Source organism: Somniosus microcephalus, chromosome 25 (assembly GCF_052327205.1).
Source record: "Somniosus microcephalus isolate GS21.2 chromosome 25, FLI_Smic_1.0, whole genome shotgun sequence".
NCBI classification, from domain to species: domain Eukaryota; kingdom Metazoa; phylum Chordata; class Chondrichthyes; order Squaliformes; family Somniosidae; genus Somniosus; species Somniosus microcephalus.
Window position 1 is genome coordinate 37,294,702 of NC_141011.1, and position 18,753 is coordinate 37,313,454.

Below are 18,753 nucleotides of genomic sequence, written 5' to 3' on the forward strand. Positions count from 1 at the left end.
TTTTCCTTTTTGCCTGTCTTTCCTGAATATTGAATACCCCTGGATGTTGAGTTCCCAGCTTTGGTCACCCTGGAGCCATGTTTCCGTAATCCCAATCATATCATATCCATTTACATCTATTTGTGCAGCTAATTCATCCACCTTATTTCCTGGTCTTTATGGCACATTGAGGAGCCCCCTGATAAGCTTACAATCACGGTTGGGATGTCATGAAACAAAGCCTCTGGGCTGAAAATCTCACATCTGGTGAAGCTGTGGAATGTTACCGACTCTGCAACAACACATACTGAAGTTCCCCTCAGTGATGGAGATACTGCTTCCTTAAATCTGGGGCACAGTGCAAAGTTTCTACACTATTACTAGAATGGTACCAGGGATGAGGGACTTCAGTTATGTGGAGATCCTCGAGAAACTGGGATTGTTCTCCTTAGAACAGAGAAGGTTAAGGGGAGATTTAATAGAGGTGTTCAAAATCATGAAGGGTTTTGATAAGAGTAAATAAGGGGAAACTGTTTCCACTAGCAGGAGGGTCGGTAACTAGAGGACACAGATTTAAGGTAATTGGCAAAAGAACCAGAGGCAACATGAAGAGAAATCTTTCTACTCAGCGAGTTGTTGCGATCTGGAATTGACTGACTGAAAGGTTGGTGGCAGCAGATTCAATAATAACTTTCAAAAAGGAATTGGATAAATACTTGAAGGGGAAACATTTGGGGGGGAAATTGGAGGGCTATGGAAAAGGGCAGGAGCTCTTTCACGATGGGCCGAATGGCCTCCTTCTGTGCCGTATCATTCTGTGAATCTATTCTCAAACATTCGACCCGAAACGTCAACTCAAATTTCTCTCCACGGATGTTGCCTGACCTGAGCTTTTCCAGCATTTTCTGTTGTTATTTCGGATTTCGAATATCTGCAGTATTTTGCTATCATAAGACTTAGAATCTCGTGTGTTAGAGCGCAAGAGTGTGAGCACGTGTCAAAAGCCCTGCACAGGTCTCAGACCTACGTGTTAGCTGTCTATGATCCTCCAGGCTTCGTTGCGCTGATCCAGGAGGGCCTACGTGAGCTAACGTGTAGGGCTCATCTTGCGTTTTGATTACACTCGTTGTCAATAGTTCTGAGAACGGAGAGGGTGGGTAGGAAATCACCAAATCTCACGAGATTTTCCGTTGACTTCGCGTGAGCGGGCAGATCTGCTCGCTGGGTCGTGCTCGCGCGCGGAGGGACGCACGCACGGCTCATCGCGCGCACTCGCTCGCAACGAACGCGAGACGCCTTTCGGGGCGGGCACAACCTAACTCGATAACCGGAAGCTGCGGGCGGCTGATGGACCTGTACGCTGACCAATAGCACGTCGATCCGACAGGCGAAGGGGCGGGAGGGTAGGACGGTTTGCCCAATCGGCTGAGCGGCACAGGGAGGGGGGCGGGGTGGGTTCTGTGCCCGGTGCTCAAGGTTGGTTGAGCGGCGGTCTCTCCGGCGGTCGGGTTTAGGGATGTAAGTGGGGGACTGAAATGGCTGCCGAAAAGAAGCCGGAAGGTAAGGGGCTGAGGAGGAGGAGGGGGAAAAATCACTGCTATTTAATTTTTTATTGCGATGACAACCTTCGGGACGACGAAAAAAAGCTAAATCTGACAGAACAAGGGGGTGTGAGGCGCTGCGAATGGAGCAAAAAACGGTTTATCTTAAATATTAAAAATCGCTGTATGTGGAATATGAAGAAGGGCAATCGGTTTCTTCACAGAAATGGAGCAGATGCCTGAATATTTTTTATCCTCAGTAAACTGTCACTTTCTGCAGAGAGGGAAAAAAATAATTATTATTTTTAAAAAATCAAATATACAAGGTTGTGTGGTATTTGCTGGCGTTAAAATCCACAAGAGGGCGGTAACGGATTGTTTATGTGGTGTGAAAGTGATTTAACTCCTCTCTCAAATATTGAAATATACTTTAAGTAATATACTCCAAAATAACTGGCAAGATCATTATCGACAAGTAGATAATTGCATGCAACGAGTAACCTCAGATTTATATTTTGGCTTAATTTTAGCTCAGATGCAAATATGCAAAAGGTAAAAAAATAGAGAGATTTATAGATTGAATGTTTTGAACAAATGTAATCAAAACCTGTGTGGAAAATACTGCTATCAGAAGTTGAGATTACTGAATTAATGATAATCATTTTGTTTTAGGGGCAGCAGTAGATTCCGGCTCCAGAACAAAAATTCTGCACATTTTCAATGTGCTAGAATTTATAAACTTATTAGAAAAGTTTTTTTTTTAATGTACAACTTTAAAAAAGTGTAACGTGTTAAAAGACATTCCATGATTGAATTATCTACCATTTTACTATTTTAATATATATCAAATAATTTTACAATTTTCAAGCACTAATGCTTTGAAATTATAAATATGAAAATTTAATGAAACTCTTGCAAGTCGACTGTTCCCATAATGATAGAACAGTCTAATTTTGCTGTACACACAACAATTTGTGCAAATGAGGAGAAAGCCATGCATGATATAGTAATTCCAAGTAAATTCTTGTAATTACAGTCAGATATTATTTATTCCATTAACATAAAATACTGATTACACTGGTATATTTTACTTGCAGATTTGTAGCATCTGAAACATTCTGTGTATACGTTACAGAAAAAAACTAATGACATAGCAAAAATGTAGTAAGTTACTTGTAGATTTGTCGGATGTATAATGCTGGTGGAGATTCCCAGGAATCTGAGACAATTATTACTTATCAAATCAATTTTTTAGTCAATGGGATTTTAAAAAACATACAATCACTCATAATACCAGTAACAGAGAAACCAATTTTTAAAATACGTTGTACGATATCTGTGATTTTGTTTTGTGCTAAAATTAAAATTTGATCATGCCAATCCAGGAATAGAAATTGTTCACTATTGTGTGTGCTGGGGTGCATTGGGACATCTTTATAAGGTTTTTCAAAGTCTTTTATTGGTGATTGTGAACATAATTGTTTGAAAATATATTGGAGTTTTAAAATAAATTGGGGAGGAGGCAGCTTTAACCCTTTGTTTCACTGCTGCTGTTTGACATGTGGAGCATGTCTCTCTTGTAAGTAATGCATGATGTGGACGCAAATCAAGCCTGGTTCTGTTCTAAGAAGAGCCAGTCTTTATTTGTGCCCATATGATGTGCAATATGTTATTTCTTTTAAGGAAACAGACTCTTGTTGCACCTATGTAATGTCTTTCTTTCTTGAAGATTTAGACTCTTATCAGAAATAATTGTGCCAATATCAATTCTATTGGACAAGACTATTTTGACGGCTGCCAGGATTTTTCTTCTGGCCTCTTGGCTGCTGGTTTTGCTCCTGATTAAATAATCAGTTTCTCTTTCAACAGAAGGACCAGCTCTCAGACTCCGAGAGACCCTGCTTGCTTCAAGCAGCTTCCTCTCTTCCTGATAGGCATTTGAGCAGCTTACGGTATTTCTGTCATACAACAATAGCAAAGAATCAAACATTCAGTGGTGGACTGTATTCTCTGAATCAAGCTGTCAGTTCAAGGAATCCTTTTGTAGTTCTACCTATTCTCTGGCAACTTAGTACCGAGTAATTACACCACTGCTGTTCGCAGAGAAAAATGAAATGAATCAAAAATATCTTTATGAAACTAGTAAGTGTACTTTTTGTTTCATGTGCTGATGGCAATAATAGAACTGAAGGAAATCAAGGTTACGGCAGCACAATATTATATTGGGGAATTACTAGTTACTAGCCCATAGTAAAAAAAAAATACACTGTCCACTTGGAAATTGGAAAATGCTGGTTGGGGCAGTTTGGCAAAAATCACTTTCCTTTCTTATTCCTTCTAAGTCCCAAATGCCCCATCTTATGTCCTCTTCCTCTCTGCACCATCACTGACTCATTTTTTCCCAGGACTACAGAACAGTGGAACTTCTCGCCTCCCTCAGCCTTTCATTCCTTCTGTAATCATCTGGTTTTTAAAACCCAGGCTTTGTGTTATCCAATTGCTGCTTGATTCATCTTCTCTCCACAGCTGTGATGATATCCTGCACGATGGGCCTTTGCCGACCCAAGTTTCTCAATAAAATAAAATAAAAATGGAAGAATTCACTGAGCCATTATACAAGTCCGACAACCACTATCGCCAACCTGTTGCTAAATAGACTAGTTCAGCCTGATCGATTGATGTTACTTTTGAGTAGGTTCGGTGTCTGTAAATCTTGAGGTTGTGTATTTGAAGTAAACTTTGTACGTTTAGTATTGACAAGATGTTAAGATGCACAAAAATGGAATTGTTGAAATGTGTTGGTATTGTGATTTTCTCCCCCCCCCCCCCCCCCCCCCGCCCCTTGTAATGAATTGAAGTGCGTCGATCATTGGCGAAGGCAGAAAGCCTCTTCGTGATGGGTTGGTGCTGGCTACTCCGCTGGCGTGCCATTTCATCATGGGTAAATGTATATCCATCAAGCTAGGTTACCTTTTCAATTGTCCTATTTTAACCACTCCCGCACCCCCCCCCCCCCCTCTGCCTTTCTGAATACTCTGACTCCCTTGTTGGGTTGCTGTTCTATGGGCGCTGCCTACCTCTGGTACCTTGATCAAGGGTTCATTCTCCATGTGTGAGCCAAGGCCGAGAGTGATGGCAGGCTATTTTATAATGGGGGCATCACAGCCAAACCCAATCTTGTCTTCACCAGTGTCCACATTTTCTAATAGGCGCCATGACTGATTCCCCCACCCCCCCTCACCTCCACCTCCCCTTTTCCATGCCTTGTGGTGCTGAGACCAATTCAGCTAATAGTTTATTTGCAGAATTTTTTTCCTTTTTAAAATAAGCAGATTTTTGGATATTGGGAAAATATGGTTCTTCTCATGTTTAACTGTAGGATTGCAAAAGGAAGGAGTTTGCTCTGCAATTTAAAAAATTGGATTCCGGGGTTGTGGAAATGGCTGCTACAGCAATAATCTCTCTCTGGGTGCCCTGGGCATTCTTCATAAGATATGGCATTTACCAAATATGCTAATGAGACAAAGTGGCAGAGTATTGGCATTGCTCCTAATTTGCCAATGTAATTTGCTCCTGTGCCAACAATTCTGGTAGAAGACTGGTATTGCAATGAATGTGTGAAGTGGAGGTGCCAGTGATATCTAGTGGCAAAAAATTGCTGTTACAATGGATGTGACAGTGACCTGGTTGCTGCACCAGTATAGGATTAAATTCTGTTATCCAATCTGAATGTCTTGTGTATCATCTCGCTGGAACTGAAATTTGTGCATTGGACAGTTCGCTGTACAGCCAGATGTAAAACTGTTTAAAATAAATGAAATAAAACTACTAGTCTGGAAAAGTGATTTATTGGTGGTTTTTGTTTGTCGGTATTTGCTTTGTGTGTTGCTCCCCTCTTACCAAGGAAACTGCCAACTGAGCAGAAACACCATTTTTGGAAACTTCAAAACTTATTTTAATTTGATTAATGTTCTAAAATTGCAGGTACAAGGTTGGCTGCAGCCAATGTGGTTTATTTATTCATTTCTCCAGTTGGGTATACCTGGAATAGAATGTAGATTATTGTAGTTTAGCATCTTCTAACAGAGCTGAGAGTCCCCCCCCCCCCCCCCCCCTCTCAAAAGCTGGTTGGGGAACTGAGCTCTTTGAAGGCCATTGAACTGTCCTGTTTTTTGGAAGCACAAATTGTCTAGCTGCAATAGGCTATTTAAAAAAAAAAAGTTATTGTTTGGATTTTGTGGTGGTAATGACAGCGAAACTGTCAGCGTTTGCTGTCATTACCGCTCTGAAACTGACCGTAACTTCAGGATGTAGTGCATGCGCAGATAAATGCAGAAATCCTGAAGTTACAGTCAGTCATTCCTGGCTCTGCCACAGGCTGCGCTGTGGAACTCCCCAATGCCGGCAATCAGTGAAATCACTTGAACCGACGAAAATTTCCCCTTTTCCGCTCTAATATCGCTGTTAAACACCCCATAAAAAGTTAAGCCTTGTTGGAATAGGTGTAAGTGAGGTTTTAATGGTGTATTGACTGCTGAACAACTGTTCTGAAAGATTTTATATTTGTGGAATGTCAAATTTCTCCATTACTGTATAATAAAAAATACTAGATTCTTAAAAAAAATATTTTTTAAAGGTTTGTTAATGATATTTCAACTTCTACCTTAAACCCATGTGTATGTCTCAATCTTTATTCTGCTCTCTCTAAAACTTGTTAAAGTGTGACTGATAATCAGTGCTTTTTATTTCCTGGTTTGCCATCTGTGAGAATTCTTCAAAGTGATTGGCTGCTTAGACAGCTTGATGATATCAGTGCTAATGTACGCTAGGGATCCCCTTTTGACAGCGCTAAATAAAATTAAGGTCAAGAAAGCTAAAGTTTTTGCTACAGAGACGGCAAGATCTTTGTAGGCAGCTTTCTTCGAGGTCATTGGTGATTGCTGGCGCTTTACAGCTGCTGGCAAATTCCGGGCCATTATGCTGAGTGCGCTTAATGTAGCTGTATGCTAATTGCAAAATATGCAGTTTAAAAAAAAAAAAAAGTTTTGTTTAAAACATTGAAGTTCATGTTTTCTGTTGCAGTAGTCAGTTTTTTTTCTTACTGTTAACCACTGTCATTATAGTTTTTTATATCTTGAAGAGACTTATTTTGGTACTAAATTATGGCACATTGGAGCCTGGTGTCTTGGAAGAGTGGCATACAAGCTCCACATTCATGGTTATAGCCAGCACAGTACCCCAGACACCAGTTATTTGGTTAAGTATATTAAAATTCCCTTGTCCGAGCCATAGAGAACAGGAGGTCCCAGTCTTCCCTGGGTTAGCTGTTGTCAGCCAGTGTGGCATTAAGTTACTGAAGTTGCTCATGGCGCATCTGGGATGGGGAAAGTTACCCAGGCTTTTTCCTCATGATGTCTATCTAAGGACCCCTTTTCAATATGTTGGATGAGGGTTCAACTTTGATGTTCTCAGTGATTGAATAACCTGTTGACTATCACTTTTCAGGCTCTTGAGTGAAGGGTGACCACTTGGGTGAGACACTTGAGAGAAAATTGACAAAAATAGAAGTACTTGCTAGTAAGTTTAGTAAATTGATTTAGATTTGAACAACAAGGTGCAAAGAATAGGAGCTTGGATTTCTTCCGAAACCTGTAGTGGGATTGCACCTGTGTAGGCATGTACATGAAATGCAAGAATAAGCCCTTGTTCATGTGCAGCATTGACTCTGGGCAATGTAATCTCACTGGCATTCTTTTATAATCAAGAAATAAAACAGCCATGAATATGTGACTTAACACATTACATTTATTGTCTCTTTCTCCCAATTCTCTCAAAAGTGAGTTTGTTTCATTTATCTTGATCCTATCGGACAAATATTGCAGATTATGTGGCGCATACTTTCAATGTTCCCCCGAGAATTTCAGTGAAGTGTAGTGGTGGGCATATGAAGCAACAACTTGCATTTATATAGTACCTTAGCATCCCAACATGTTTCACGGAGGTGTAGCAAATGGATGCCAAGCCAAAGAAGGAGATATTTGGAGGAGTGACCAAATGCAGGAAACTTTTTTTATCCGGGACCGACGTGGTGCCGGTTCATCAAAAATTCCGGATAACCAAGAGCTATAGTAAAAGATACGGAGAGCTGAGAGCTCCGTATAAAGCAACAAACCCTGTTGCTTGGCAACAGGTGCAGAACAATGGCCACAAGTTCCAAGCATCTCTGTAGCTTAGCAACAGCTGCAGCCACACCCTTGCACAGCAACAGATCGAGGAAGGCAAGTACAATATGAAGTAAAACTTACCTGAACCTACTCCTGAATTTTGCCGGTTAACCGAGATTTCCGGTTATTTAGGTGCCGGTAAATCGAGAGTTTCCTGTGCTTCGGTTTTAAAGAGTGTATTAAAGGAGGACAAGGAAGTGGAAAGTCATAGGAATATAAGGTGGAAATTGGTGATGGTGGAGTGAGAGGTATTTGGTGTGGGTTAGAGTCCAAGCAGCAGAGTTTTGTATGAGCTGAGGTTTCCAGCGGGTGGAGGATGGGAGGCTAGCTGGGAGAGCAGTGGAAAATTAGAGTCTGGAGGTGCTGAAGGCATGAAAAAAGGTTTCAGTGGCAGATGAGCTGAGGTAGGGGTTGAGGCCGGTGATGTTCTGGAGGTGGAGTAGACAGTCTTTGTGGTAGACAAAATATGCTGTTGGAAGCTCAGCTGAGTGTTGAGTAAGACGCTGAAGTTGCAAACAGTTTGATTCAGCTTGAGTGGTTGGAGAAAGAAATTGAGTCAGTGGCAAGAGTAAGGTGTTTGTAATGAGGCCCAAAGATGATGGTTTTGGTCATCCCAGTGTTTAGCTGGAGTAGATTATGGCTCATCTAAAACTGAATGTTAGACAAGCAGTCTGACTGCACAGTGGCAGTGGAGATGTCAAGATAGTTGGTGGAGAGGGTGAATTAGTGTTATCAACAAATGTGTGGAGGAGATCTGCAATCTGTGGATGATGACACCAAGGGGCAGCATGTAGGAGGGGAGCCAATAATGGATCCTTTTTGGGGGTGGGGGGGCTTGGAAGTGATGGTGTGGGAGTGAGAAGAGAAGCCAATATGAAGGATGTTATGGCACCAGTCAAATAGATAAGAGTGGAACTAAGCAAGGGTGGTCCCAAGGAACTGGACAGTGGTGAAAAGGCATTGGGAGGAGCATGGTGTGGTTACCACGTCAAAGGCTGCAGGGAGAATGGAGGGATAATGCACCATGGTCACATACTATACCCATTTGAACTGTGCACCCAAACTGTTTTGGTACATTTTGCCTTCCCAAACTTGGGCTTTGTCTGAAGAGGCCATTTTGAGCTGTTTAACAGTAGCATGAAATACTAGTGGCTACAAGTGTGTCACTGATGGCGATCATGGTGGGAGAAATTCACAATGCTGCCGCCATTAGTCAGAGCGGTGATAAGTAAGGAACTTTGCAGAAAAAGTTTATTGGCCCAGCATTTAATAATTTACTTCATCCTACTGATAATGCTAACATTAGTGCCTGCACACATGTTCACATTAAAAGGATTTCCATTAAAGAAAACAATATATAAAAGTATCATGGCTTATAGGTATAGTTACTTCTAATGAATATTAAACATATAATCCACATAAAATTGTATGCCATTTTTGGGAACACTTAAACATTACATATTATCGCAACCAGGAAATATTTTCTTTTTGTTCACATACAACTTGGGCCTTGGGGAGAGGTGGCGGTATCCTGAGCCTTTAAAGTGCCTGAATGGTTCTAGTTTATTGCCACTGTGGATTAAACCCAGATTGTGAGAGATCCTTGCAGCCAGTAGTAGTAGCAGAGTAACCTTTTATCAAGTGTCCCTGGAGTGAAATTAAAAGTGCCTGATAATACACTGCTTGAAGAATATCTAAGCCACAAAGACCAGGAAGGTTCCAGTTTGATCTCTGGTCTATGCTGAGTTAGCTAGTCTTAGCCAGATGATGATGAGATGGGAGCTTTAATTGGCCTCTGGATCCCTGGGCCAGGGAGGCAAAAAATTGACCCAGCATTCCTGCTTCTGATCACAATCCAGTGACTCCTGGTCTCTGTTTGTGTGGGCGTACGCACGTGCACACACAAGCACACCTCGGGTGGTACATGATGTCCTGGTGTGAGCAGCTTGCTTTGTCGGCTCACACATGAAGTATGGCCAGTTGAGCAAGGTGTTGAGGGCAGCCACTGTGCATAGAACTGTACTTAACTCACTGCCTTTGTTGGGTGGGAAGACAGGCATTGGATATTTGGAGTTTATTTCTTAGATCATCAGCTTGGTTCACTGCCTTGTCCAGTCTTGTTTCTGCTAGTGAGTCATGTCAAATGTACATATGTATATTTTTATATACATGTTTTGATTAAAACATTTTTCATGGAATGAGGATATAACAAATATTCCATGAGATATGTTTGCATTTGTTTCTGAGACTGTTTGATAACGTTTTAAAAAGTTTGTTGGATATTGGTGCTTTTTGGGTTGTCTAATTTTGGTTTTGCATAATTTCTAAAATGCAATGTAATTTTTTTTTCTTTACACGCTATTCATTTGAGACAAACTCTGATGTATGATTTCTGTGCTTTGGTCTAATTTTGTTCTGTAGCATTAAGTACATTATGTTGTTGTATAATTAGGTGTGTAGGACAGCCAGTATCTCTGGCTTTGACGCCTTGTTCCCGTGGGACACTGAAGCCTTCGAGCTCTAATTACAATAGCAGCATGTTTTTGGGAGATGATGCTGAGAACGAAAGAGAAAGAAGTTTGTAGTCCGATTAAAGCAAAAATTGAGGAAGGAGCAGAAGAAAAACCCAGGAATGAGCACCACAGATTGACTTGAACTTCAGGGATCCTGAGCTTTCTTATTTACTCCCCACCCCTCCCCATGTAGAATATAATTTAAGAAATAAATTATTGATAAAGCTTTTCTGGAAAAATAAATATAAGAAATAACTTCAGTTCGTTGGAGTGTTGACAGTAATGGATGATTTTGGTTTCATTTTTTAATCTAGTCTGCACTGAGCATTACAGTGGTAGGAACTGATTGGTTTGGATAGATTGCAAAGATAGTTTCCTCTGCATTGCCCTGTCAGTACATTTCTTGCAGAGCACCCAACTGCCCCCCTCACCTCTACAGTCCCAATCAGTAATCCCTTTATTTTCAGTCAGACACCCATTAGTCTTTCAGAGCTAGCGATGTCAAACCTTCTGATTCCATTCAGGATTCACCAGAGACCAGATTGAGTGTGTAGTTCACATGTGATCCACTAACCCATAGCCATTTGTTTCCCCATGCTTGACTTAGAGTTACTGTCAAATGCTGAGTGTAATAGGGAACAGTTGGAGGGCAAGTCACCCTTGGTTGTTACTGCTGCCATATTGCCAGTTGGTAAGACAGGGTTGCAAGTTATCTTTCCTTTCTCTTGACCACAAAATGGTGTGTAGCATGTTGGTTGGGGGGGGGGGGGGGCGGCGGAAGAGAAGGAAAGCAAATTTTCATTATTTTCTTTTGGCATTGCAACAATACATACAGATAAGTAGCGGTATTAATATGGTGAAACTACCATTTATGTGTTCAATTATCCATCTTCAGACAGGACTTTTGCAGAACGGAGCCATATTTGTAATGTTGCTTTATTGCACAACCTGCTAATGTTTCTTTTGCTATTTGTATTGTACACACCTTCATTCTTGTGGTTGGTTATTGCTGTACCAAGTTTTGGGGACTCTTGGTTTTCTGCCATTTTCATTATCTAGGGGGAGTTAAGATGGACAGTGGAGATTCCAATGTACTGTTTCTGTACAATATAGTGTGTTTATTTGTGTTCCATAATTACAAATACATTAACAACTAAAAGTGCTTAGTGAGCTGATTGTTGGTGCAAGAGGCTATGTAATACAGTCTGCACCACAAGATGTTTTCACTTACTGGGCAACCAACGACTATTGAAGTTACTTTTTAAAGTTGTGTATATGTTTATTAAACTACAAGTTTTGATTGAGTTTGGCAGTCTTCTAATAAATGAGCCAGCAAAGTGCTAATGTGAGCAGTTCATAAAATCATAGAAAGTTACAGCACAGAAGGAGGCCATTTCGGCCCATTGTGTCCGTGCCGGCCAACAAAGAGCTATCCAGCCTAATCCCACTTCCCAGCTCTTGATCCATAGCCCTGCAGGTTACAGCATCCTAAATGCACATCCAAGTACTTTTTAAATGTGGTTAGGGTTTCTGCCTCTACCACCCTTTTAAGCAGTGAGTTCCAGACCCCCACAACCCTCTGGTTGAAGAAATCTCCCCTCCAATCCCCTCTAAACCTTTCACCAATTACTTTAAATCTGTGCAGCCTGGTTTTTGACCCCTCTGCTAAGGGAAATAGGTCCTTTCTATCCACTTTATCTAGACCCTTCATAATTTTATACCCTCCGCCTCCTCTGTTCCAAGGAAAACAAACCCAGCCTATCCAGTCTTTCCTCATAGCTAAGATTCTCTACTCCCAGCAACATCCTTGTGACATGAATCAACTGAGCGGCCTGCGGGTGGTGCTGTCCAGGGAGAGTATAAATACTCGGGCACGGGCCCAGCTTGCGCAGGACATTCTTAACAGGAACGAGTGAAGGACACAACTAGACCTCCATGTTGTAAAACAGTTGATTAAAGCTTTGTTTAACGCTTAGACTAAGTGCCTAGTAGTTTTCTTGCGTCGCCTTGTAAATCTCCTCTGTACCCTCTCTAGTGCAATCACATCTTTCCTGTAATGTGGTGACCAGTATAAATCGATGTCAAATTATGGACTGTTGATGGTGTGTGCTGTATAGTGAAGGATTTGATCATTAAACAACGTTTTTATGCAGCTTACTGTTGAACACAAACACACCTCCTAACTTTGCAAGTGGTTTTATTTGGTGTATCATGTCATTATGCAGTTAGTGACTTTGATACTTTGATTGAAGCGTTGCAGGTGTAGTAAATCACCATTAAGTTTAATAACTAAATGGGGATAAATACTTCCAAATATATTGGTGTCTCCTGCCTTTTACAATTTTTGGGGGGCATGAAGTTGGATTCACAGTGGAAGTTATTAGATGTGCTGACTTCTGTTAAATTAATTACAACAATGACTCCTACAAACGGTCGGTCTTATGGACTCCCCTTTCCCTGCAGTCTCATTTTCAGGTCTTTGCTGTTACGCTCTTGAATTGGCCATTTTTCTTCACGGGGCTTGCTTGACGAAAAAAGACCAAGGTCCATTTAGTTCGCATTGTACTATACAGGTAGTTGCATGATGCAAAAATAGTGGAATTGTTGACCAATCATGGTAACCGATCTCTCTCAATTTTTCTACAACAGACCCAGTCATGAGGCAAGGAGAAGCCCTCCGTGATGGAAACCTTTGGGAACCATAGCTTTACAGTCAGTTGTTCCTCCCAAGCATGCTACACTTGGCACATGTCATGTCTCAAATTACTCACATTCCCAGTGCACCGCACGGTCTGCCACAGAGCCATACAGACTAGGAAGCTCCCATGTGCTATCCTGTTGCTTTGCATCTCCAAATGGCCAATTCAAGAGCATAACAGCAAAGACCTGAAAATGAGGCTGCAGGGAAAGGGGGGTCCTTAAGACTGACCGTTTGTAGGAGTCATTGTTGTAAAATATTTGTTTAGGCTGTGTTGAATACAAGGTTTGAAATTGATATTTTTAGATGCCGAAAAGCAGGTACGGTATTTATTTTGGGCAAAGTTAAAGTAAACTTATGCTGGATATTCGGAGAAAGGGGAAATCAGTTTGTCCATATTGGTGTATAAATCAGAATTGTGAAATGGTTCGTACTTCTCCAGTGTAGGTAAATGGCTGTAAAAGCCCAATAGAGCATTTTTGTGCAGGCCAGCGGTTTTCAAACTTTTCTGTGTGGGGGGGATCCCGTGTAAAAGGAGCACACTTCCAAGACCTGCTGTCCTAATTTCCACAGTACAGTGTCAGCAATCCTAAAGAAAATAGTGCTATCATTGCAGAAAATGTTTTAGTGTACTGCAAGAAAAATAACGTGCCAGTAGATCAACAAATACAGAAAAAAATTACAAATCTGATGACCTTGAGGACTCCCTAGGGTTTGGGTATCCACGGTTTGAAAACCTCTGATCGAGGCTAAAGGACATTGATAAAGTTACTGCCATTAAAAGGGTCAAATTGGAATTATTTTTTCTTTGGTCTTTCATTTCCAAGAATTAAAGGAAAAGAACAGGTTGGGAGGTGAAGTCAGTTCGCATATGTTCTTCGCTCCTTTTGGATCTGCCTTCCAATACAGCCCAGGCTGATGGGCTGAAAGCCTCATCTGCCTGCTGGCTTTGAGTCTATGTGAAATGAGTTTGATCAGTCTCCGTGCAGTTTCTAGTGGATAAGAGCCCACAATGCAAAACAGTTCATAATTTGACATGGATTTATACTGAATTGACTGTTGTTCTTAGGGGCCACAAGGATAGCAAGTGGTCCTCTGAAGTTGAGGTGAGGAAACATTGTTATTGCAGAGTACGAACGCTTTCCTCTGCTTTTAACTGGGAATGCTTGATGCTGATAGTGCAAAAAGTGGAAAAAATTTTCAGCACTGGCGTCCCTTACCTTAATGAGCACAAAAATACACAGAACCATAGTACTTGGATCACAATCATTTCAGTTTAGATGAAATTGTGCACTGACTACATGGAGTGTCCTGGTTGTTTGTGCTTATCTGACATCCACAACTGGGAATTAAAAAATAGTGACAGCTGAACAAAACAACCTTTACAAGCTCTACTATACAAAATTATTTCAGTGCTGCACCTTTTTGTTTTTGGTTCAGGTGACGGTTATAAACCACTTAAGCTTCTCCCTTGCAGTTTATGACATGACCTGAACTCCCTTGATGAGATTACTGCCTTGTAATCACTTCTGGATATCTATTATTCTGGATGTAGTATAAGTTTATAGAATGTTGAAAAACCCTGAAATAACATAAAAATAGGCATGTCTTAAGGAAGAAATGTAGACTTGCTGTATGACCTGTTGAATAGAGGACAAAAGAAAATAAATCATACCAGGAATCTTCTGAAGATTTGGACCCCTGATCTGAGATGAGCTAATTAATATCAACCAGAGCAGTACTTGGGACCTGCAGTACAGCTCAGTATCCCTGTGTTAGGAAGGAGAAATTTGCCGCTGTTTTTATTCCTTATTACCAGCCAGCGGGCCCCTGTTATGTGTGGATGCTGAGTGAAGATGAGATCAGGCTTGGAGCATGATGCTCTCCACGGTCAAAGATCTTGACTATACTCAATATTTCAGCTTGTACATGAATAATGGCCACTTGAGTGAGTTCCAGAAGGATGACTTGCTCGTAGAACTATATTTCAACAAGGTGTCAACGCTTCATGGGGATTAAAAGAATCTGCAGGTCTCGTTCAATCTTTTGGCGCTCAGCCAGCTGTCCACAACTCCCAAACCTTCCATCTCAGTCAATTATGTTATAATAATGTATCTTGTTTTGTTAGTATTATGATTTAACTTTTTTGTTGTTGTTTTTTTCCTTAATTTTCTTTATATTTTTGGGCTGGAAACTAAGTGATTCATTTGCAATGGGGAATGGTGCCAATGCTTCATGGGAAAATAAATGTTCATGGAAGTGTTTTCCTACCAGGGCAAAATACATATTTTCTGCTCTCACTTTGTTCGTCAATCGAGTAAGATGGGACATTCATTTTGCTTCAATTTTGTCCCCCTCATCTCCTGAATGTAATCGTTCGTACTGGGCTACGGTTCAGGAGTGCCAGCCACCCTCTGGTATCTCACCCACGTGGCCATTCATTACGTGAACCTGTATGGTGAGTGTTGAGAGACTGCGGCAATATCGCAGGCTAGCTTGATCCTGTCTTCACCCAATGTTCATATAGTTGCAGTTTGTAGCAGAGACCACTGGATAATTATTTTTTCCCTCCCTAGCTGAGGTTATTTGTAGCACCCCTACTGCAGCCTGGCTGAGATCATCTAATTCAGCACAGACTGGGGATCAAACCTGTTCCATATGAGTTGGTTCCATAGTACACATACCAATTGAGACACTGAAGTAGAATTGCTCCCTTTTATAATGAGTAAGTCGTGGACATGGGAATTTATAATGGAAATACAGAAGTAAAGGCAGAATGTGTGGCATTAAAATGGGGACTGAATGGCATTTGTGTGCCAAGTTCCAATTCTTCCCATTTTCTAACTCTGGTTCATCTGAAGAATATATTTGATCTTGTCTCCCCATGTGAAATTTCATGGGAGATCGAATAGTAAATTATTGAAGATCTGTGGTTTGCATGCACTTTTAGTCTACAAAACCCTATTTCCTGTTGTCAGGTTTTTGTCACACTGTTTTCAATTTTTTCCATTTATAAATTCCTTTGCCTACATTTATAATGGAAATTGCCTATGTAAGCTTGTCACACTGTAATTACACCCTCCTGCCAGTGGTGGTGATGTCTTAGTTTTGTGTCCCAGCCCCTCAACCTGTACTGCATAGAAATATTTTAATAATCTTATGTCTGTGCACCCTGGCTCAATTATTTCCCATCCTGTAAACCCGCATCTGAAGACTACACTTGCTCTTGACTTCTTGTGTGCAATGCAATGGAAGATAATCAACCACTATATATAGATATGCTTTCGGTTTGATGAAAATAGGGCTTGGTTTTTTTAAGCTTTATTAACAGTACAGTAATGATTTTCCATTTTGTTTTGAATCACATGTATTTTTAAAACTTTAATTTCTCCCTATTCTCCTGGAACTCCAGACTGTCACTGGAGTATGATTTCATAGGTGTTGGTCATTCTCTCACTTACCTTGGCTAAATGGTCATTCTTTGACCCTGAGGGTATTTTGTTCAAGCCTCATCCTGCTCACACTGGTGTCCATGCACGTGTGCTTTCCAGGAGGAGTCAATATAGTGTGATCAAGAGTGGGAACACTGATATTAATTTTTCACTTTACCTGGTGCTAAGGCCAGTTGTAAGCCCGACAGTTGCCCTGGCTGAGATGAAGTAACTGAGCACAGATCAGCAATCAAAGGTGGGAGCTTCTGGCTTATATGGCTTAGTACTACACTGAGCAGTGATTTTACCCACCAGACCACTGGGTTTTGGCACTTGAAATTTTTGAAGAGTTCATTATCCAAGGATTTTTCTTGGAAAAATACCAAGGATTATTTTTGTCGTCTGAAGCACTTGGATGCATGTATGAGGACTGTGCCTGGGGAAAGGACCAAATGTTTTTGGTCAAAAGAAATTGCTGTTTGGAGACAAAAATAATGATTTTTGAACCAAGTGCCAAGCAGCATGTAGATACACTATTTTTCACCCATGTTGACAGCAGTATTTGCCTATTAATGTGGCATAAGCAGTTTTTCTTGAAGATACTGGTGCTCTATGTGTACATTTTAGTAAAGTATATTACTATTTTACTACTGATCTTGGGACTTGATGTTAAAGCAGCAAATCAACTGGCAGACCAGTCATTGAATATATGATGTATCATAGACTGCTACAGCACAGAAATAGGGCATTTGGCTCATCAAATTTGGACCGCTTTCTCTACATAATCCCACTTGCTTGCTCGCTTCCCATCTCCTTAAATGTTCGTCTTTTCAAGCATCTATTTAACACACTTAGAAAAAGAATGATTGAACTCTGCTTCAACAGCGGTTTGGTGCAGAGAATTCCACATTGTAACGTGTGTGTGTTTTGTATTTCAGGTTAAACGAGTGTTTGCAGCCTCTGTGTTTTATTTGACTTGAGCTGAGCTTCCATTCCCATCTCCTTCCACTTCTCCTAACAATACCTGTCTCCACCTCCATCAGTCCATCTGCCGCTGAAATCCCCAAACGTGCCTCTGCCATCTCCCAGACTTCTTTAATGCTCTCCTGAGTGGCCTTTCATCCTCCACTCTCCATACAGTTCAGCTCATCCAAAACTCTGCTGCCCATATCCGCTTTGGTTTCCTTTCCTTACCTAAGGAAGGATATACTTTCCTTCGAGGGGGTGCAACGAAGATTCACCAGCCTGATTCCTGGGATGGGTGGATTGTCCTCTGAAGAGAGATTGAAGAGACTAGGCCTGTATGCCCTAGAATTTAAAAGAATCAGAGATGATCTCATTGAAACAAAATTCTTACAGGGCTTGACAGTTTAGATGCTGGGAGGATGTTCCCCTGGCTGGGGCATCTAGAACTAGGGGTCACACTCTCTGACTAAGGGGTCGGCCATTTAGGACTGAGATGAGAAATTTCTTCACTCAGGATTGCGAATCTTTGGCATTCTCTATCCTAGAGGGCTGTGAATGCTCAGTCGTTGAGTATATTCAAGACACATCGATAGATAGTTGGATATCGAGGGATATGGGGATAGTGCGGAAAAGTGGAGTTGAGATAGAAAATCAGCCATGATCTTATTGAATGGCAGAGCATGCTCGAAGGGCCGGATGGCCTAGTCCTGCTTCTATTTCTTATGTTCTTGTATCAGTCCTACATTGTTGGCTCCCAGTCCCCCTAATGAAAACAAAGAAAGAACTTGCATTTATATAGTGCCTCTCACGTCCTCAGGATGTACCAAAGGACTTTACAGCCAATGAAGTACTTTTGAAGTTGTAGTTACTGTTATGTAGGAAATGTGGCAGCCAATTTGTGCACAGCAAGGTTCCATAAACAGCAGTGGAATAAATGATGAGATCATCAGTTTTATGTGCTGGTTGACAATAACAACAACTTGTATTTATATAGCGCCTTTAATGTAGTAAAACGTCCCAAGGCGCTTCACAGGAGTATTATAAGACACAAAATTTGACACCGAGCCACATAAGGAGAAATTAGGGCAAGTGAGGTCAAGGAGGTAGGTTTTAAGGAGTGTCTTAGAAGAGGAAAGAGAGGTGGAGAAGTTTAGGGAGGGAATTCCAGAGCTTGGGGCCTAGGCAACAGGTTGAGGGATAAATGTTGGCCAGGGCAATGCCTCATTCAAAATTTTCATCCTTGTGTTTAAATCCCTCCATGGCCTTGCCCCTCCCGAACTCGTTAACCTCCCGATAGTCCTTCAATACCCCCCCCCTCAAGATGCTTCCTGAGCATCCCCCCTGCCGTCTTCACCACACCATTGACAGCTGTGCTTTCCCTCTGCCTCTCCAGCCCACACT

The 18,753-nt window shown here is 41.3% G+C and overlaps 1 protein-coding gene across 1 annotated transcript in view; it reads left to right on the forward strand.

Moving 5' to 3' along the window:
- Positions 1-1,436: 1,436 nt before the first annotated feature.
- The window catches only part of LOC147100711 (calmodulin-binding transcription activator 1-like), a 744,706-nt gene continuing 727,389 nt past the window's right edge, over positions 1,437-18,753 (forward strand). Inside the window, exon 1 of the mRNA XM_085967240.1 lies at positions 1,437-1,539. Coding sequence (XP_085823366.1) covers positions 1,515-1,539 — 25 coding nt within the window. The 5' untranslated portion in view covers positions 1,437-1,514. The remainder of the gene's footprint in view (positions 1,540-18,753) is intronic.